The sequence below is a fragment of the Callithrix jacchus genome, chromosome 16 (assembly GCF_049354715.1).
Source record: "Callithrix jacchus isolate 240 chromosome 16, calJac240_pri, whole genome shotgun sequence".
Classification (NCBI taxonomy): Eukaryota; Metazoa; Chordata; class Mammalia; order Primates; family Cebidae; genus Callithrix; species Callithrix jacchus.
In genome coordinates, this window is record NC_133517.1 from 56,355,907 (window position 1) to 56,378,383 (window position 22,477).

The 22,477-nt window shown below is 49.6% G+C and overlaps 1 protein-coding gene across 15 annotated transcripts in view; it reads right to left on the bottom strand.

Moving 5' to 3' along the window:
• Positions 1–22,477, bottom strand: part of DENND3 (DENN domain containing 3) — a 75,309-nt gene that overhangs the window by 38,167 nt on the left and 14,665 nt on the right. For 5 of the 15 annotated variants that reach the window (XR_013528070.1, XR_013528069.1, XM_078353034.1 and 2 more), the window contains exons 5-12: positions 22,366–22,477; positions 15,370–15,489; positions 14,185–14,403; positions 10,041–10,162; positions 5,701–5,856; positions 3,159–3,255; positions 1,358–1,461; positions 1–200 (exon numbers count right to left, since the gene is read on the bottom strand). Coding sequence is in view for 10 of the 15 variants with exons in the window: in XM_078353034.1 (XP_078209160.1) it covers positions 1–200; positions 1,358–1,461; positions 3,159–3,255; positions 5,701–5,856; positions 10,041–10,162; positions 14,185–14,403; positions 15,370–15,489; positions 22,366–22,477 (1,130 nt within the window). In the remaining 5 variants the exon portion in view is untranslated. Of the gene's footprint in view, positions 201–1,357; positions 1,462–3,158; positions 3,256–5,700; positions 5,857–10,040; positions 10,181–14,184; positions 14,404–15,369; positions 15,490–15,962; positions 16,207–22,365 lie in introns of those variants that run through there. The other 10 variants (XR_013528068.1, XR_013528067.1, XM_078353033.1 and 7 more) reach the window with 6 other exon arrangements.

Genomic DNA, 22,477 nt, shown 5'->3' on the forward strand with positions numbered 1-22,477 from the left:
CTGCACCACTGCCCCTGCAACCCATGGTGTCTGTCAGTCGGAGCGAGGAGTTTCTGGGTGCCAGCTCGGGCGTGGCGATGTCCTGCAGGTCGGGCATGCTGACCACCATGCGCCTGTGGGGGACGTGCAGGGGTGAGGACTTCCGAGAGGCGATTTTCTCCACAGTTGGTCTCCTTGGACTTAGGAGCATTCCGTTTATTCTGGGGGAGGGAAAGCAACGTTTGACTTTATGGACACAATCATGATTAAAGAATAGGCCTAAACAAAGCACTCTTCCCAGTGTAATGGAGAGCAGGTGACACCCTTGCACACCAATGGAAACAGAGTGTAAGAACGTGTTGCCCAAATCTCACCATGTGCAGCCTCAGAGGGACCCAGACGCATGCCCAGAAGAAACCAGTGTAAGCCAACAGAGCCCTGTCTGCAGTGGACACGTGTGGAGGGGCTCAGTAAAAGCAGCAAGGAAGAGATGGAAAACAAAGCAGGCTTTGAGGATGGGGGGCGGAGAGAGGAGATGAGAGAGAGTAGCACCGAGGAAGATGCGGGGCCACAAACCCCGGGGAGCACGCTAACATCTGGCACACTTCAAGCATTCCCTCAAGAAGTAGAAACAGGTACAGTGGCTCACACCTGGAATCCCAGCCCTCAGGGAGGCCCAGGCGGGTGGATCACCTGAGGTCAAGAGTTCAAGACCAGCCTGGCTGACATGGTAAAACCCCATCACTACAAAAATACAAAAACTAGCCAGGCATGATGGTGGGTGCCTGTAATCCCAGCTACTTGGGAGGCTGAGGCAGAAGAATCACTTGAACCCAGGAGGCAGAGGTTGTAGTGAGCCAAGATTATACCATTGCACTCCAGCCTGGGTGACAGAGCAAGGCTCCATCTAAAAAAAAAGCTGGGCGCAGTGACTCACACCTGCAATCCCAGCACTTTGGGAAGCTGAGGCAGGTGGATCACCTGAGGTCAAGAGTTCAAGACTAGCCTGACCAACATGGAGAAACCCCGTATCTACTAAAAATACAAAGTTAGCCAGGCGTGGTGATGGAAGCCTGTAATCCCAGCTACTCAGGGGGCTGAGGCAGGAGAATCACTTGAACATGGGAGGCAGAGGTTGTAGTGAGCCAAGATCACACCACCACACTCCAGCCTGGGCAACAAGAGCAAGACTCCATCTCAAAAAAAAAAAAAAGTACAAACGTAGAGAGGAGAGCTTCCTAGCTGCCGCCCAGTCCATCATGAGTTTCTAAGCACAAGGCATGTCCCGCTTTCTCGTTTACTCATTTGAATAAAACTGAGGTCCTTGAGCACTATGATTCCCAAAGAGCTGTGGGTCCAAAACACGATGGGGAAGCACCTGTCCTCCTCCGACTGGGTGTGAAGGTCCATCTGGGCGAAGGCGTCCATCCTCCGGCTGAGCCGAGCTTTAAGGAAAGAATGGAACATGTAGGTGTCTAAGACCTGGAAGAGACAAAAGGGCCAGTCACTGGGCTGTGCTGATGCCCCGGGCCCCCGCCCCAAAGCCCCCGAGCCTCCTGGCATGGAACTGGGCCGCACAACTCGCACACACCCAGTGGGCGCTGGCTGAGTGAATGAACTCAAGGGCTTTCTGCTGTTCCTCATGCATACAGAAGAAATGGCTGTCATACATTCAAACACTGGGTCTCACATACCCACACCATGAACAAAAGCACATTTCATCAGAGCTAAACGAGGTGGACACACGCTTCTGGCCGTAAGGCAGTATGCAAGACTCAGACAGACCCTCCTGACATAAGCTATGAGGAAACTTCATCCTAAGGAGGAAACCACTGTTTTTCAGACACTGGACAAGAGGCAGGCTGGTGGCTGGCACAGCTCCACCACTGAGGGCACGGAGGGAGCTCCCGGAGGCTGAGGCCGCTGGAAGCCTCGGGCAGGGCTCTGGAGAGGAAGGGATGAATCCAGGAGCTCCCGGAGCCTGCATCAGGCTCCCTAAGACTTTGCTGAATACCCCGATGCCGAGACATAGGGTGAACTCTCCAAGCTCACAAAGGGAAGAGGGCCAGTCACGTTCCCAACAGCCAGGACGGAGGGCCCTGCTAACCCCGGGCCATTCAGGAGCCATGAGGGGGTGCACATCACTTAGCAAATGGGCCAAGCCAGAAACCAGCCATAGAAAAAAGCTGCTCTTGGCCCACCCCAAAGCTGTAAAAACAAACTCCACAAGGACCAAGGGGCTCTTCAGGCAGCTTCTATCGCCTGCCCCAGCAACGCCCCCAGGGTGATTTTTTTTTTTATAATAGTCACAAGCAGAAACAACCCAAATGCTCAGTAGCAGGTGTAGAACAAAGTGCACTTTGTCCCAACCACAGGACATTCCTACAAAAAAAGGAGCCGCCGCCGAAACACACAGCAGCCCAGCTCAGTCCAAAGCAGGAGGCTCAGGAGAGAGGCAGACAGAGCACGGACCACGGGACCGCATGACACAAGCCTCAGAGACGGGCAAACCATCCACAGGGTTAGGGTAAAGTTGCCAGGACCTGGGGAGGGAGGGGGCTGACTAGGACGATGGTAACATTCTATGTCCAGGTTGAGGAAGTAGTGATACAGATATGTACATGTGTCAAAATCCATCAAACCACACTCTTAAAATGGCCGTATTTTAAGTAAAGTATACTCTTTATTTATTTATTTTTTTTTTTTTGAGAGAAATCTTGCTCTGTCATCCAGGTTGGAGTGTAGTGGCACCATCTTGGCTCAATGCAACCTCCGCCCCCTGGGTTCAAGCAATTCTCCTGCCTCAGCCTCCTGAGTAACTGGGATTACAGAGGTGCACTACCACACCCAACTAATTTTTGTGTATTTTTAGTAGGGACAGGATTTCACCACATTGACCAGGCCAGTCTCAAACTCCTGACCTCAGGTGATCCACCCACCTTGGCCTCCCACAGTGTTGGGATTAAAGGTGTGAGCCACCATGCCTGGCCATAAGTATATTATACTCTTAAAAAGCTGATTTTAAAAAGAGAGAGAGAGTCAGAGCCACATGATCAAAAGATGCTAAAACAAACTTTTTGGAAAACTGATAAAATTGAGAACTTTTATTGTGAAAAGTATAGGATAACAGGATAACAGAGTGAACACACACAGGCACACCCAAATCCCACAGCTCTCACCTGCTTATAAAACTGATGGTCCCCTGGAGCCCTGGTTTTGAGAAATTCTTCACTGTTGAAGACTCTGTGTTCATAATTTAAATGATTCTTCACATCCCTAAGAGAAAGATAGTCTGAGTGCTACAACATTCTTAAATACTTGAAGAACAAACCACCTTTAGCAGCAGAAAAATGGTGACAAGAGATACAAACTTTGAAAAAGCTCTGTTCTTTAGAAAGATTATTGATTACCAAAATGATACGATATGGATGTATTTTGTGGTCACATATAAACTTCCCCAACTAGAATAAAGCTCCAGCAGAAGTGTTCCTGTTCTCACCTTCCTCCAGCCCGCTAGTTCCTCATGCAAATTAAGACACAAAAATCAGTTTCAGTTCATACACATGAAACTGAGTTCCAGGTGGGGAGCCCAGAGCGCGGCCAGAACCTCCAAGTCCTGCCTAGCTTGGCCGCCAGCCTCCTGCCACAAGTCACTTCACCTCTGTTCGTTTGTTTTTCAGACGGGGTCTCACTCTAGGCTGGAGTGTAGCGGTGCAGTCTAGGCTCACTGCAATCTCTGCTGCCCAGGTTCAAGCGATTCTCCTGCCTCAGCCTCTTAGGTAGCTGGGACTACAGGTGCACACCACCACACCAAGCTAATTTTTGTATTTTTAGTAGAGATGGGGTTTCACCACATTGGCCAGGCTGGTCTCAAACTCCTGACCTCAGGCGATCTGCCCGCCTCAGCCTCCAAAGTGCTGGGATTACAGGTGTGAGCCACCGTGCCCCAGCCCACTTCACCTCTTTGTACCTGATTTCCTCAGATCATGTTATAAACTCATCAAGATTTTAGCACATGATCTCCCAGATCTAAAGTCATATACAAGTAGAACGAATAACCTTACAGGGCATATTTGGCACATAATGTGTTCAGTGTTTTCCTTGAGAGAATAAGTTATTTCATCTAGGGGAAATAACATTTTATCATCTGCAATCATATTTTCTGCTTCTTTTTTTTAAAAAGCCGGGATCTTGCTATGTTGTCCAGGATGGTCTCAAACTCCTAGCCTCAAGGGATCCTCCCACCTTAGCCTCCTGAGTGGCTGGGACTATCCTGCTTTTCTGTCAACTAATTGAGCTTGTAAAATACTATGAAAAAAAACTTGTTCATACAACATTTCATCTTCAAAGAACAAAAGGAAAACAACGTATTTAGGACCACACTAATTACGCCTCTTTGAGCAGAGATAATATCACCTGTCGGTAATACACCATCCCATTTTTTCCTAATATGTTATTCACTTTATGCAAATAAATACATCAAAAGAACAGGCTGTTCAGGCCAGGTGCAGTGGCTCACGTCTATAATCCCAGCACTTTGGGAGGCCAAGGTGGGCGGATCACCTGAGGTCAGGAGCTGGAGACCAGCCTGGCAAATATGTCAAAACCCCATCTCTACTAAAAATACAAAAATTAGCCAGGCGTGGTGGTGTGCGCCTGTAGTCTCAGCTACCCGGGATGGTGAGGCAGGAATATCGCTTGAACCTGGGAGGCAGCAGTTGCAGTGAGCCAAGACTGCGCCACTGCACTCCAACTTGGGCAACAGAGTAAGACTCTGTCTCAAAAAAAAAGGCCATCCAAATCTCCATTTTGAAATAATCACACAGAGTACTATCAAGCCAGCAGGCTCTGTGCTAACCCCCTCCCAAAGCAGAAGGCCCCTCAAGAACAGACAAGGCTGGCATCGGGGGTGCCTCTGTTACTGCTGGACTCAGGGGCAACCATCGAGAAGGAGAGGAAGAATGCTGCCAGAGAAAAGGAGAAAGGGTGGGAGAAAGAGAGGGCCCAAAGGCTTTTGCACCAAAAAGTACTTATCTATGAAGCTATCATTTTGCCATGCATTCCTATGACTGCACGTGTAGGCCTGAAACAGCAGCTCAGTACCTGTACTGTATCACACTGAAATAAACGACCTTGACTCGTCCACTTCACCGACGAGCTCAAGTGCTAGGGAAGGAAGAGCATGCAGGGCGTATCTGATGCTACAATTACTGGCATGAGGAGAAGAAAAACCTTCTAATGGGCGCATCTTGAGTCTGCATCCTCCTGTGGCTCTCCCATACCTGGTTTCATTATCTAGCTTGAGTCACATCAAAATGCCCCATCTGTCCCTCACTGGCCCCTGAATGCAGGCTTCTCGGGACAAAGCCCTCTGCAGACTGACCCAGAGCCCGGAACCAGCACAGGCCAGAGTGACATGGGCTTCCCGGAGGTCACTCGAATCTCCCTAGGGGGCTTCCCCAAAACAGCCAACCGCAGGAGTCAGCAGTAGGAGAGAGCGTTAGGAAGGTACAAGCAGGGTCAGAGTCAAAAGAATGAACTCACCAGATGCCTGCTGATTTTAACAGTCACAAGAAAAGCTTTTGCAGGGATAGGGACCACTCATGTTTGCCAGGCAGATGGTGCCGATGGCCTGCATGCTGGGGCGGGGCGCGCAAGCCCTGTGGAATGGGCGGCTGGAGGGTTACCCTTTCCTGGACGCTGGAATGTCCTCTCACGTACCTGAAGACGCTCACGAGCAGCTGCAGGGTGGTCTGCTGTATCTGGCAGTTGAGTTTCTGCTGCCATGCCCGCCGGTGGGCTCGGCCCTCATTCAGGTCTGTGCTGGAGCAGAGGTGGGCAGCGTGCAGCTCGTGGTGGAGCTGGAGGCTCTGCACCCTGGAAGGAGGCAGATCAAAGCAGGCTCAGCCCCAGTGCCGCCAGCCATGGCCACTCACCAGCGGCACACAGCCCACCAGGTCAATGAACACTTCACAGGGTTAAATACAGATCAGTAATTTGAGGGACAGGGTGGTCACTAAAAGTACATCCCTGGAAGAGCTGATTCACCGCCACACATGGACTCACACAGGCCTTGACTTGGACTACACACAGTTCACCCAGGCCAGATCATCCCCGCCGCGGCACTGCAGTCAGGGCACTCTCCCTTCTAGGACACCAAAGGGCTCCAGGTAAGGCTGCCTCTTGACAGGTCACTCAGAGCTGCCCAGAAGGGACAGTCACACTCCCCCATGGCTTCCCCTCTGCACTTCTTGCCCAGGCAGGATCAGATGGCCCTCTGTGCCCTGCAACAAATGTCCTAGTTGTCACCACTCTTGGCCCACCAGGAGATGGCCACACACTCATCCAGAGGGCCTCACTCAGGCACAGAAACTCACAGATACCTGTCAACCCTAAGGCACCGTGAGACTGGACCCCTGGCCTTCCCAACACCACTCAAGGCTGCATGTCTAGAGGGACGGTGGAAATATACAAAATAAGCAGAACCAACACATATCCGGTCACACATATTACTGAGCACCTGCTATATGCCATCCACTGATCGGCGTGCTGGGGAGGCATGGTGGACACAGGCCAAGCCCCTGCCTGTCTGCATGGCACTTCCACGTGAGTGGGAGGAAGCAGGAAAACAGACAACCCAAGAAAACAAGAGATAACGGGGCATCAGGCAGAGACATCAGGCAACACAGAGCGACAGGCTAGAGAGACACGACAGTCAGACTGAGCACAGGGAGAAGAGTTCTCCCAGGAGGTGACCTGGAACCTGAAATGTGACAGGAAGAGGCAGGCAGGAGCTTGCTGGACCCAGTGCAGCCTAGGTCAGCATGGCCGGCAGGAGCCAGTCTTCATCTCTGTGATGAGAAGGGTACCTGGCCACAGGCCCCTGCCACTGCCTGACCCTCCTGGAGGAAGGGACAGGAAAAGGGAAGAACAGAATTCTGGGTGGAGCGGCCCGCCAGGGGATGGTAGCAGGCAGGTGGCACCAGGGCCAGGACCAGCGTTCTCTCCAAATGTGCTGAGTGGGAGCTGCTGAGGGGCCAGCCCAGCCCTGGCTGACCAGACTCATGGGACTTGGGCAACTACCCCTGCCTAGAGGGGTCTCAAGAACTGCAATGTTCATCAGCACCAAACTGGCCTTTCATCCAGAAGAACATGCAGAATGGCAGGGAAAGAAATTCTGATGACTCTCCCCATGTAAAAAGGGCTAAGATGCCGCCTGGAGTGCCAGCTTCTCTTCCTGCATCCTCTGGTGCAGGGACTGCTGCCCAGTGAGACAGCGACTTCCATCAGAGACAAAGATAGCAGTGCAGAGAGTGACCAAGACCCCAGGGTGCTGGGGAAAGCTGGGGAAGGAGGGGGCTGCCCCGTCCCTCCCAGCCACACACCCATGTGCAGAGAGATGCACAATGCACTCCAGACCCCTCAAGGAGACCCCCTCCCACTACAGCCCAGAGCCCGTACAGTGAGCTCAGAGGCCTCTTATAGACAGGTCACCCAGGGCACACAGATTAGCTCATGTTTATAAAACAATCTCCAAAAATGAGACTGGGATACATGTCACCCTGCATCTCCATTCTGGGGGCTCCAGCCAAAACAGGGTCCAGCCTCCACACCGTGTATGTTTATATTCCGGAATTCTAACAAGAACATGAAGACACAGGTGGGAATCCCACCTTCCTGGGAACGCTCAGAGCTCCACCACAGTCTCACAAAGGTCAGTTCTATTACACAGTGCTACACTGGAAACTCAAGGAAGCAGCTGTGGCTTATAAGAAAGTAAGTGACTAAGACGACTGGGAAAGCACGTGTCACCTTTGAAGTTCACACAGAGGACAGTTCCCAACAGAACGGCTGCTCAGGTGCCCTCGGCTGGGAGGAGAGCCCCACAACTGCACGGCCCAAGCAAACACAAACAGACCTTGCCTGTGCGAGACCGTCGCTTAGCTTTAGGGCCTTTGGGAGTTCTGTCAGATGGAAGAGCAATAACAAAAGTAGTTCTCTGGCCCGGCATGGTGGCTCACACCTTAATCCCAGCACTTTGGGAGGCCGAGGCAGGTGGATCACCTGAGGTCAGAGTTTGAGACCAGCCTGGCCAACATGGTGAAACCCCATCTCTACTAAAAATATAAAAATGAGCCAGGTGTGTTGGCAGGTGGCTGTAGTCCCAGCCACTCAAGAGGCTGAAGGAGGAGAATCCCTTGAACCTGGGAGGCAGAGATTGTTGTGAGCTGAGATTATGCCACTGCACTCCAGCCTGGGCGACAGAGCAAGACTCTGTCTCTTAAAAAAAAAAACAAACAAGGTAGTTCTCCTAAACATTTTGCAGAAAGCTTCCAGGTAGAAGGAATAATCCATACCAAGTTAAGAGTCAGAAATTGGAAAAGCCAGGCCAGAAACCGCCCTCCTCCTCTCCACTCCCCCAGCTCTCAGCTCCCTCGTCATTTGACCTCCCAACGCAAGGACAGAAGGCGAAGAGAGGAAAGGTGACTGCTGACCAGAATCCAGGCTGCTTCGCAGGCTCCACCCGAAGCTCAGCTCCTACAGCCCAGCTCTTTGCAAAAAACCCAAGCGCTCCCCTCCCACCAGCATCAGCTCCAGAAATCGCACTTCGGCCTGACTGCAGCTGGATCCCACAGGCTGCTCTCTCCTGTTGTCAGTTTATAAAATGCTGAAGGGAAAAATGAGCTCTGCAGAGAACCCTGAGGGAGCCCTGGCCCAGGAGATGAGTCACTGCTTGGGGCACACCCAAGATGACCCAACATCTCCATTTTAACATATTTAGCAATTACACCTCCTCTCACCCTCCCCTGACCAAAGTCCCTGTTACGTCTCTTCACCACGACAGAGACCTCAGGGCCGCCAAAGCCTGAAATATTTATCATTTGACCCTTGTTGAAAGAAGTTTGCTGATGCCTGATCTAAGCCAATGAGGTTAAGTAACAGAGATTAAAGAAAACATAAAACTATAAAATGGTATGAAAAAATAAAGTGCCAGACCAGGCACGGTGACTCATGCCTGTAATCCCAGCACCCTGGGAGGCCGAGGCGGGCAGATCACGAGGTCAGGAGTTCAAGACCAGCCTGGCCAACACGTAGTGAAACCCCATCTCCACTAAAAATACAAAAAATTAGCTGGGCATGGTGGTGGACACCTGTAATCCCAGCTACTCGGGAGGCTGAGGCAGGAGAATCACTTGAACCCAGGAGGCAGAGGTTGCAATGAGCCGAGATTGCACCATTGCACTCCAGCTTGGGTGACAGAGCAAGACTCCACCTAAAAAAAAAAAATAGGAAGAAAGTACCAATATAGTGCCGGGAAGTGTAAGTGAAAGAAATGGAAACTTCCAGCTCAGGGAGAATGGGCCATGCCCATCAGAACCCAACAGACTGACAAAGTCACAGGACAGGGGCCATGGCTGTCCTGCCATTAGTACGTAAGCCCTACCCAATTCCAGGTATACAACAGGTATGCAATACACATCTAGTGAATGAATGAATGAATGAACGGATGGATAGGAAACCTCAAGGATCATAGGCACAGGATCCTGGGGCACAGGGCAGAGGTTGGGTAGGTTTCCTGGGGGAGGTGACTGTCTCTTGACTCAAACTAACATTTAGACAATATTGGAATAAAGACAAATCACTTTTATTTAAAAACATTCACGGCTGGGTGCAGTGACTCATGCCTGTAATGTCAGCACTTTGGGAGGCCAAGCTGGATGGGTCACTTGAGGCCAGGAGTTTAAGACCAGCCTGGCCAACATGGTGAAAACTGAAAACACAAAAATTAGCCAGTCATGGTGGTGGGTGCCTGTAATCCCAGCTACTTGGGAGGCTGAGGCAGGAGAATCACTTGAACCTGGGAGGCAGAGGTTGCTGTAAACCAAGATTACCTTGCAAGAATAAGACTTCATCTCAAAAACAAATTCATAAATAATTTCCAAATTATAATGCATAAAATACCTATCAATTATATAAAATTGGAAAAGATACTCAAAGTGGCAAATACAAAATCTGAACAAAGATGGTCTGAAATTCATACTATTAATGTTTCCCGTTACCTCTGAATGAATGTCTGGGCAGCCAGGAGGGGGACGTCAGGAATGTCCACAGTGTCGCTCGCAGACTTGGAGTAGGTGACGCTCCCATGATCAATGTTTACCAGAACTAAGCCGTCAGCTTCCTGGAAAACAGGAGTGATCTGTAAAGACGGTGGAAGCGGCTCAGAGTTTGCACACCTCTTTGAAAATACACAAATCTATTGTGCATCCACCAAGACAGGGTCACCATTAACTCACTGACCCTCTTTAAAATGCACAGAGAGGCCAGGCCTAGGATTACACGCCTGTAATCCTAGCACTTCGGGAGGCCGAGGCAGGGAGACTGCTTGAGCCCAGGAGTTTGAGACCAGCCTGAGCAACACAGTAAGGCTGTCTCTACAAAAAAATTTAAAAGAAATTAGCCAAGTACAGTAGTGCATGCCTGTGGTCCCAGCTACTCAGGAGGCTGAGGCAGGAGGATCCCTTGAGCCCAGGAGGTCGAGGCTGCAGTGAGCTGAGATCACACCACTGCACTGAAGCCTGGGCAGCAGGTCAAGACCCTCTCTCAAAAAAAAAAAAAAAACCATAATAAAATAAATGTACACATAGCCTTATATTTTCTACACATCTAGTATATAAAAACTAGTATATATCGTGAGTTATGTTAGTGCCGGGAAGTGAAAGTGAAAGAAATGGAAACTTCCAGCTCAGGGAGAATGGGCCACGCCCATCAGAACCCAACAGACTGACAAAGTCACAGGACAGGGGCCATGTTTGGGGCTAAATTTCATTAAATATGCCTTTCTCTTATTTTTCTTAACTGTGGTAAAATGAACATAAACTGTATCAACATAAGCATTGCTAAGCATGCAGCTCAACAGCGTAAGTGCATTTGAGTGGCTGTGCAAGCATCTCCCCCTCCATCCCCAGAACGTTTTCATCATCCCAAACTGAAACCGTCCCCATCCAGCACAGCTCCCACCCTCCCCTCCATGCGCCCACCATTCTGCTTCCTGTTTCCACGAATTCGACTCCTCTAGGGACTTCAAACAAGTGGATTCACGAACAGCATTTGTTCTTTTGGGGCTGGCCTATTTCACTCAGCGCTGATGTCGGTGAGGCTCACCCATCTGCGGCACGTGTCAGACAGCCCTGGCTTCTTCAGCCTCAATAGTCCGTTATTTGGAAAGACCACATTTTGCTTACCCATATGCCTTTCTCTTTCAGTCAAGATTCCAGTACAGGCCAGGTGAGGTGGCTCACGCCTGTAATCCCAGCACTTTGAGAGGCCAAGGCAGGTGGATCACCTGAGGCCAGGAGTTCAAGACCAGCCTGGCCAACATGGCAAAACCTCGTCTCTACTAAAAATACAAAAATTAGCCAGGCATGGTGGCATGGTGCCTATAATCCCAGCTACTCAGGAGGCTGAGGCAGGAGAATTGCTTGAATCTGGGAGGAGGGGTTTGCAGTGAGCTGAGATCTCACCACTGTACTCCAGCCTGGACAACAAGAGTGAAACTCGGTTTCAAAAAAAAAAAAAAAAAGATTCCAATACATATTGTTGTGAAGGTTTCTCCTACCCTGGTACAAACACTGCATGTACTGCTTCTTAGAGTCCTGGAAGGAGCATTCCAGAACTCCAGTGAGGGCACCACCAACCTCCAACGCCCAGGGTGGACGCTTAGCTCCCCAGCCAGCTCCGCCCCTCCACGTACCAGGGCATGGGCAGGGCCTGGGCTAAGAGACCACGAAGCCCTGGGATATTTGAAATATGCACATGGATGACTTGGAGAGTCCCCTGTGACAGAGTACACAAACACTGAGTAATGCGCTCGGGTCCCCCACTCCAGCAGCCCCGGAATGTGATACCAGGTTCCCGGCCAAGGTCCCAACTCCCAGCTCTCATTCTGGGCCCTGCCCTCTAGAGTGCAGTTCAGGTGGCTGCGTGAAATATGTGCAAACACATTCTTGGCCTCGAAACCATACAAGGTAAATGCACAAAACGCTACAGCAGCGAGGCACACAGCTGGCCCAGTGTAGGTGTAACACCCAGTGTCTCTGGGAGATGCAGAAGGGTTTCGTGGAGGTGCATAGGGTCACTGCCAGACACAAAAAACAAAATGCCCAACCAACCCAGAAGAGCAGCTGCTTCTCCCAAAATCCTCCACAACATCTCCCCGTTGGCTGGAACTGCTAGGTTAATGCGTAAAAACGGTTCTCCTCCGAAAACAGCCTGAAACATGATTTTTTTCCCCTAATGATTAAGAAAAGAAACAACTTTGAGCTTCAGAACACAGCTTAGTTTCTCCTCGTCTGCGAGGCGGGCTGGTGACGCTTTTCCACTCCTTCCATGGAGGTCTGTATGGCCTTTTCCTGAAGTGTGTTTCCCCACTGACTCACTCGCCTGGGCAGGAACACACAGCACTGTTCTACCCCGAAGCGGGAACCCTGGCCAGGCCAGCCGACAGCCCTTCCCAGCACTTATGGGGGAAGCATCTGGAGCCTAGGATTTGCTTTCAAATGCTCTGGGAAAAGCAGTGCTGTCGGTGACTACAAAGCTGGGAACAGGCTGAGGACTATGAGGGCTCAGGACACACGCTGTATTCTTCTATTTTTATCATATTTAGAAATTTTCAAAACGGGGCGGGGCACAGTGACTCACGATTGTAATCCCAGCCCTTTGGGGTGGATCACTTGAGGCCAGAAGTTCAAAAGCAGCCTGGGCAACACGGTGAATCCCCATCTCTACTAAAAATACAAAAATTAGCCAGGTGTGGTGGCATGCACCTGTAATCCCAGCTACTGGAGAGGCTGCGACAGGAGAACTGCTTGAGCCTGGGAGGCAGAGGTTGCAGTGAGCTGAGATCGCACCATTGCACTCCAGTGTAGGGAACAGAGAGAGAGTCTATCTCAAAAAAAATGAAAGATATTTTTCAAAATGGAAAGTTGAATGTACACCTACCCTGTAGAAAGCACCACTAAGCACAGGAAAGGATCTCATATCATCACCGGGGAAATGCACGTGAAACCGAAGCGAGACACCAGCTCCTCCTCACCAGGAGGGCCGCAATTAAAAGGAGACAACACCTGGTGCTGGCAAGGACGTGAGCAGAAGCTGGACCCCTCGTACTGCTGCTGGGAGTGGAAAACCAAGTGGCCGCTTTGGGAAAACAGCCTAGCAGTTCCTCAAAGGGTTAAACAAAGAGCTGCCTTACGACCCAGCAATTCAACTCCTAGGGACACACCGGAGGGAAACAGAAGCACACATCCACACAAAAACCTGCACACAAGTGTCCACAGCAGCATTAATCACAGCAGCCAAAAGTGCAAACAACCCACATGGCGTCACTGAACACTGTAATGCAGATTTTATCACGACAACCTCATTGTGCGTGGATAAACAAAATTCGGTCTACGGTGAAACCCTCGTCAGCGATAAAAATAAAGTGCTGAGAGATGCTCCAGCGTGGAGGAGTCTCACACCCATGATGTGGGAAGGACCACGCATGGAGTGACTGTTCCCATGAAAGGTCCAGAACCGCAAACCCAGAGACAAGGCGCACGGGTGCGGCGGCCAGTGCTGGGGTTGACTGCTGATGTGTGCAGGGTATTTTTATGGGGTGACGAAAATTTCCTTTCTAAAATCGGACAGCAGATGGTTACACAACTCTATAAATATCCTAAAACCCACTGAATCATGCATTTTAATTGGGTAAACTTTGAGGTATGTAAATTGTATCTCAATAAAATTATTTTTAAAAACCAAACCCAGTCCTCCTGTTGGCATCTTGACAAGACTTAGCACAAATCCATGCACTCACCGATGGAGAACATGCCATGTCAGGCCCGCGGAGGGGTCGCAATAGCGCCACCCACAAGAACCTACTTCTGGCCCGGCGCTGGCAACTGCCTCACTCAGTCCTCATCAGGATAATGAGGTGACCACACTCACTGTCTTGTCTCCACTGGGATACTAAGGGGTCCCAGCTTCACCACAGGACGATGACACAGCAAGCGACCAGCCACTTCTCATGGTGCCCGTGACCTCGCTGTGACACAGAGACCCCGCCTTCACCACAGAGCAGTTTCAGACGCATCTCTCCATGTGTCCCCGTGATGGACTCACAGGAATTTAGCATTCCAAACCAAAGGTTCTCAACCTAACCTTGCTGACTTCTTCGAAGTGGTCAAGATGGCAGCCCATGAGGAATGACGTGGGGGCCATGACGAAATCCAGCATCTGGTCCGACAGGATGGGCACGAAGGGGTGCTGCCACTGCAGGGGGTGCAGGTAGGCCATGAAGCACTCGGCAACCAGTGTCAGCAGAGCCCAGTCTGAGGAGAAGAATACGATCCGCTGTTCCATCAGGATGCACGTCAGGATCTGAGGGGAGAACCCACCACACTGAGTGCACACTTTTGAAAAACAAAAAATACAGAGAGGGTCTCACTGTGTTGCCCAGGCTGGAGTGCAGAGGTGTGATCACAGCTCACTGCAGCCTTGAACTCCTGGGCTCAATCCTCCCACCTTGGCCTCCCAAGTATCTGGGACTACAGGAATGTGCCTCCACATCCAGCCAGCTTTAAAAAATTTTTTTTTGTAGAGACAGGGTCTCCCTATGTCGCTCAGGCTGGTCTCAAACTCTTGGCCTCAAGCAGTCCTTCCACTGCAGCCTCCCAAAGTGCTGGGATTAGAGGCATGAGCCACCGCGCCCGGCCTGCATACATACTTCCGATTCAGTGCAGTACAGAGAAAATGCTTATGAACACACCACCCAACACAACCAGACTGACTGCAGGCTCTTCCCTGGTCTCTCAGCTCTATCTGCCAAACAAAAGCCACCTGAGACCCCACAAAGACTGCCATTTGCAAATACCAGTCACTGTAGGGAACGCTGGCTTTAAAAAATAATAATAAACATTTCGAGTATACCGGTGGGTACGCTGTGGAAGAAACTCGCAGTTTCTTTTTTTTTTTGAGACAGAGTTTCACTCTTGTTGCCCAGGCTGGAGTGCAATGGCTCGATCTCGGCTCACCGCAACCTCCCTCTCCTGGGTTCAGGCAATTCTCCTGCCTCGGCCTCCTGAGTAGCTGGGATTACAGGCACACGCCACTATGCCTAGCTAATTTTTTGTATGTTTAGTAGAGACGGGGTTTCACCATGTTGACCAGGATGGTCTCGATCTCTTGACCATGATCCACCCGCCTCAGCCTCCCGAAGTGCTGGGATTACAGGCGTGAGCCACCCCACCCGGCCGGAACTTGCACTTTCATCATCCCTGATCATCATTCCCAGGCCCCACTAAGCTCGTGAGCACAAGACGTGCTCGTGGGGATGGCGGAGCGCACCTGCAGCACCTTCTCTGGCCGGAAGCACAGCAAGGGCAGGTGAAGGTCCAGGTCCAGGACAGGGCTTTCAGGGTCTGCTCGGGCGGGAAACACAATCTGGAGCGGCTTCATGTTAAAAACCTGCGACAGCCAGTTCCCAGCATTAGTTGAGAGAGCTGTTCCAGGCAGAGGCTGAAATGCACTCAAGTCACTATTTCCACAGAGTGGGCATCAGAGCTAGAAAACATTTCTGAAGACACAGGCTGCCACGTTAAATTATGCAGAATAACTAAACAGTTTAGAGATACACAGAACTGCAGATAAAGGCTCAAACATAAATTAAGTACTTAATGTCTTTTTCTAAGAAAGCCAAAATTCCTTAAACTCTAATCAGCAAACTATTCATTGTCCAGACAGAGGTAAACTACAGACCAGATATTTGTACCCATTAACACCAATTCTAAATCAAGCATGTTCAAATTATTCCTAGGTATTATATATTCTTAGTTACTGTATGCTACAAACTCTCTTAATATTTTCAATTTAATAGTCAAAGCTCCTTCAAGACATATACATTTAAAAATTTAAGAAAGACATTTTTCTAAATATATTACTTTGAATTCACACTTCAATTCGAATTCTGCATTCACTGAATGGCTACTGAGATGCGGCTGGACCTGGCAGAGGGAATCCAGAGGAGGAGGTTCAGTTCCTTCACTGAGGGAGGGCTTCTGAGCCTGCCATGGATGGGCTGCAAACAGCAGGTTCCTGCCATCCGGGGGGCTGGCATGTGGGAGGCACTCAGGAAATGTGGGTGCCTTGCTCGGCACCAAAAGCTCCAGGAAATGAACAGAATGGACGGATCTAAGTGTAAGCAAAGCACAGGGAGACAGAGAGGAGAGACGTGATCAGAGCAGACAGCTGAGACTCCATCAAGGGAGCGCCTGGGAGGATGAGAAACCAAGAGGAGCAGGGAGCCAGGGTGGAAAAACAGGTCACAAAAAAGGTCTCTAGTGCCCCTGTCTTCTCCCAGTCACCCAAGTCCATATTCTAAGCACGTACGCACACGAGAAACTGAAAACAAGAAAAGGTGGTAATTTCTTGGTGGCGGGGACACCAGTGTTGCTTCCTAGCAAGACACAGGTCCTTGAATAACATCATTTTGTGATAATGTTGATGAGAAAAAGGAATTGTGTCCCAGCGGGAGGCACCTTCACACTCTCCTCGTGCCTGTGCCTGGCTCCAGGTCCTCTGGTTTCCTGCCACATCCTGAAGCCCAGCCGGCACACGGACAGGTCCTGGTGTGAGCAAGTGTAGGAGAGCATGGGACTCCCCTGCTATGGGATAGCATCTGCCCAGAGCTGGTTCCCACTGAGGCACTAAGCTCCATCCACCCTCAACCCTGAACTGCAATAAGCAGGTAAATGATGTTCTTCCTTATTTTAATTCATTGTTCTTAAATGTGTGTACAGCTCCCATTTACTTCAACGTTTAATATCAGAAGTGCTCTGGGTCTTTATTTAGGAGTCTGTTGATGTTTTTATGACCAAGAGTCTGCCAGAGGAACTTGCTCTTGTCTATATCAATTAGTCTGTGATGAAATCGATTTTGTGACCCGGGGCACAGTATTAATAATTGTCAAGTTTATAGGAAACATTTTCAATATTTCAAAAAATAAATGTGTCAATCAGCTATTCAATTAACGATAAGAAACAAACACAAATGCTAAGCACTCCACCAGCCTTTGGGTGGTCTCAGGTGCACACTAGAGATTTTCCAGCGTGTAATATCCATACTCTCTGAAGTGGGCTGTTATGTCACCCACTCCACAGATGAAAAGACTGAGGAGAGAGATGTTCCAAATCTCAGCTTAATTTGAGCCCCGGGAAAGAACAGGTGTCACATACAAAGCAACACAGAAAATGGCTCAGGTACAGTGCAAGAGAAGCCTGTGTGCGTGTGCGTGTGTGTGCGTGCGTGCGCGTGTGTGTGCGCGCACGCGCGCGCGTGTGTGTCGTTTTGCACACACAACCCCACGATTTGCAAAGCAAGTAAAATCAGCCCCAGAAGGCAGGTCAGGGCAGGGTGGGCTGTTTCCAGTCCTCGCCGGGCTCCAGCTGGTAGTCCATGCGCCATCAGAGGAAGGGGGCTGAACTGGAACCAGGGAACCAAGGCACAGGGCACGGCCCTCTCCTCTACTCCCTGTGCTGTGGGGCCCCTTCCCTCCTCCCTCCTTTCCACCAGCATAGATCAGAGACAACCCAGACTAGAAGTAACAGGAAATACATACACACATTCAAAACACAAGACCCATCTCACTACTGCTCTCTAAGACAGCCTCTAAGCTACCTTAGTTTGCAGTGGGTTCTAGAAAATACGGCTGGGTTGGCTCCTGCATCAGATGAGAACCTTGGCCTACACTGACCTCTTGGATTTATTCAAAATTGTAAACATTAATATATGACATTCCCTAAAATAGATCCCAAGCGTTACACCAACTTAGAGCCAGTAGCTACTTAGACTTGGTATGGGAGAGCCGCACTGTGTCAAGCCTGATACAGACTAAGTCACTCATTCAGACAAACGCATGGGACGCACATCAGTGGGCACTGACTGGCTAATGCTGGAACCCAGAGAATCCCTGCCCACACCTGCCCACTGCACAGCTCTCTGTTGGGCAGCTCTGTGTGGGCCCGGCTGTGAGCCCTGGATATGCGGTGCTGAGTGTGGCCTCTACCTTCATGCAGCTGAGAGTCTGAAGGAGGAGACAAACATTAAACAAAAACATACACACAGAAACCGTCGTTACAAACTGTGCTGTGCCTGTGGGATGAGAACTGGGTGCTATCAGGGAGATGGGAGCAGGGATCACTCAGTGAAGACAGTCTGAAGACCTGACTGCTGAGAGTGACCAGAGATGAGCCACAGCTGGCCACAAGAAAACGGAGGAAACAGCGTTTCTGGGTAAAGTGTGTGCAAGGGCCCTGTGCTGGCACCTTCAGGGGACAGACAGGAGTCCAGTGAGGCCGGAGATCAGCATACCAGGAGGCGGCATAAAACAGAGCTGGACAGGCTGGGCGCAGTGGCTCATGCCTGTAATCCCACCACTTTGGGAGGCCAAGGCAGGCAGATCACAAGGTCAGTAGATTAAGACTATCCCCATCTCTACTAAAAATACAAAATTTAGCTGGGCGTGGTGGCGCATGCCTGTAATCCCAGCTACTCGGGAGGCTGAGGCAGGAGAATCACTTCAACCACAGAGTTGGAGGTTGCAGTGAGCTAAGATCGCACCACTGCACTCCAGCCTGACAACAGAGTGAGACTCTGTCTCAAAAAAAAAACGACAAAACAGAGCTGGACAGTGAGACAGGATCCAGGCTGCAGGACTGAGGAAGGCAGACAGCGAGAAACTGCTCTGGGGCTTGGGGAAGAAAAGCAAAGGCTGGTGTGTGTGTGTGTGTGTGTGTGTGTGTGTGTGTGTGTGTGTGTGTGTGTGTGTGTAGACAGAGTCTTGTTCTGTCTCCCAGGCTGGAGTGCAATGGCGAAATCTTGGCTCACTGCAACCTCCTTTTCCTGGGTTCAAGTGATTCTCCTGCCTCAGCCTCCTAAGTACCTGGGATTACAGGCACCTGCCACTGCGCCCATCTAATTTTTGTATTTTTTTAGTAGAGACGGGGCTTCACCATATTAGCCAGGCTGGTCTTGAAATCCTGACCTCAGGTGACCCGTCTGCCTCAGCCTCCCAAAGTGCTGGGATTACAGACATGAGCCACCACGCCCGGCCCCAGTGTTTACATTTTAACAATCTCTGCAGCCAATGTGCAGAGGGCAAATGGAAGGGTCAACAATGAACTGAAGCAGACAGACCCGTGGTCCCCAAGTCACACAGGTGGGAGCAGCTGGTGACCCAGAATGAAGTGGCAGCAAGGAAATGGGCAAACTGGAAATGAATGATGAAGGCAGTCAGCCAGGCTTACGGAAAGGGAGAGGGGAGAGCAGGCCAACAGTGACCCTCGGTCAGCTTCCTCACAGGTGCGTGGAGATGAAGGAGCCAAGAGTTATCAGCTCGGGAGACAGGGAAAACGCTGGGAGTGCTGTGCACGCGTTCCTTATGTTCAAAGGCCGAGTGTGGCACATTGCCACTGACCCTGAAACTGTTCTGAAGCCAGAGGTTTGGTCCTGTTCACACAGCCCTCGGTAAATACTTGCTGAGTTTACAGAACGAGAACATAAACTTTGATGATTTCACAGCGCGTACTGTTGACAAGAAAATGTCAACTATCCACATAAAAGAGAGAGATAAAACACGCAGCCCATAAACATTCCCCACAAAGGCCTCTGGGAGCAGAACTGACAGCCCGGCGGCCTGCTCTGCATCTGGACTGGAATGCACTGGCAGGATTTTCCACCCAGCAGACTGCTAGGGGCGGGATCACGGTAAAATGCACATTTTAAGTTCATGATGGTGTGTCTTCTGATAAGATAAACTTATTTTTTCAATTGTCAGTAAAGAAAAATGTAGAAGATCCAGATTAATATGTATAATCTTCCGGAAGAGTAACACAATGAAAGTGAATCGATATTTACTAAACATTTTGATACGTTTGACAGGTGTCTATTAAAGGAAAAAAAAAAAGGCAGCCTCCTAAGTACAGTTAAAATTAGTTTGGAAAATGCTGAGTCAAACAGGTTTCTTCACATAGCTGAGTAGCCTGACATGTTTCTCCACAAACAAAAGGGGAAGGCAGTCAGCCACATCTCCAGCTTCACTAAACCCCAAACCCTGTGTCTTAAAATCGCCAAAAACGTCTCTCAGAAAAAAGCCAGGCTGTGAAATGTTTGCTAACACAGCGCTACATCTAAGAGTAACAAAAAATATAAAACCAGTTACTTCTCATTAATCACACCGTACAAGAGAAAACACCAACAAACACAATACAATATCCAGGCTGGGCAGTGGCTCACACCTGCAATCCCAGCACTTTGAGAGGCCAAGGCGGTCAGATCACAAGGTCAGGAGATGGAGACCATCCTGGCCAACATGGTGACACCCCGTCTATATTAAAAACACAAAAAATTAGCGGGGTGTGGTGGCACGTGCCTGTAGTTCCAGTTACTCAGGAGGCTGAGGCAAGAGAATTGCTTAAATGCAGGAGGCAGAGGTTGCAGTGAGCCGAGATCTCACCACTGTACTCCAGCCTGGGCAACAGAGCAAGACTCTGTCTAAAAAAAAAAATAAACAAAAATAAATAAATAAAAGAGAAATGTGTAATTTGAATAAATTGTTACACAGAAGGATTCAGGTTTCCATGTGTTATCTGCACAGGAAGCCGTGAACTGATGTGCCAGCCACTGAAGTGTCACAACATATCACCAGCTCTGTTCATCACAGGCCACTCAGCAAAACTCACGTCTAAATATTTAACTTTTCACCCTCAGAAACAGTGTATGTTTCCATAACCTTGAGAAACGTAACTGAAATACAGTGTTAATGGGAAAACAAAACTCTATAAAATATTTTAAAGGGGTTTGTTCCCACAAGTAAGTGGTCCCCACACGGCCACATTACAGTTTGGTTTTACACGTTGTACAGAGACAGGAGTCACCGGCAAAGACATACATCAATACATGGAAAGTGCATGTTCCTTTGCCCCGAAAAGGCGGGACATCTCCAAGAGGAGGGAGGTGTAAGTCAGGTAGGTTTTAGGGATTCCCGACAGTAGGTTGAGAAAGCTGAGCTACTATCTAAAGACCTAAGGCAGCAGGCATGGATGCCGGAGTCAAGATGAGGGGCGTGGGGCCAATGCCCTTGCTACATAAATGAGGCCTTGCAGATGGCAGACCTCAGGGAGAATAGATGGCGAATGTCCCTTTGCAGACTTTAAAGATGTCAGCCTCTCAGTTCATCTCTCCTAGATCTGGGAAAGGCCTAGAATGGCAGGCCTGGCTGCATCAGTAGATTCTCTACAGATGCAAATATCCCCCACAGAAGACAGCTTTGCAGCGCTCTTTCAAAATATGTCCAAGAAACATATTTTGTGGTAAAATATTTGTATTTCCTTCAGCGTCTGCTATCTGCCATGGCATGCCATAGCACAGTCAGGGTGGAAAGTAGCTACATTATACCTGTTTAAGGAGTGCTTATGGTTTGTAGGGAGTGACTTACCACTAACTTTGTGTGGCCTTAGGTTTTCTTCATAATTGGGAATCTTAGGGCCACAGAGAGTCTGTTCTGTTGGTCTTAGGATCTCCTTTTTTTTGAGACGGATGGAGTTTGGCACTGTTGCCCAGGCTGGAGTAGTGCAATGGCGCGATCCCGGCTCACTGGGTCCACGAGATTCTCCTGCCTCAGCATCCCAAGCAGCTGGGATTACAGGCACATACCACCATACCCGGCTAATTTTTTGTATTTTTAGTAGAGACGGGGTTTCACTACATTGGCCAGACTAGTCTCAAACTCCTGACTTCATGATCCACCCACCTTTGCCTCCCAAAGTGCTGGGATTATAGGTGTGAGCCACCACGCCCAGCGAGGATCTCCATTTTAACCTAATGCTGGTCAGCTGTGCCTAAACTCCAAAAGGGAGGGGGCATAACAAGGCACGTCTGATCTTCCTTCCTGTCATGGCCAGGAATTTCATGTTTAAAGTTTTTCTAGGGTCCCCTTGGCCAGGAGGGAACCTGTTCAGTCAGTAGTGGGGGCTTAGGATTTTAGTTTTGGTTTACAATCCTATGCACGAACACCCCATACACTCATGCAAAAGGGAGAGGGTATAAGTGGGAGTGTCTGACCTCCTTTCCATTCTGGCCAGTAATTCTGTTTTTCAGGATTCCCTGGGGGCCCCTTGGTGAAAAGGGGGTCCAGTCAGCCAGCTATAGGGGGTTGGGGCTTAGGATTTTATTTTAGATTTACAGCTAGAACTTCAGAAATAGTTTTAAACGTTTACATTGTCTTCAACATCTTACTTTTACTATTTGCAAAGAAAAAAAAACAATATAATTGCAGATCTACTTTACCAAATGGAGCGGCCCAGGCGGCGGACTGGGTATTAAAGACAGCTTCGCAGCAAAGTCCTTTATAGGATTGTCGACTTCAAAATCTTTACAGAGCTTCAGATGAGTCAATAAA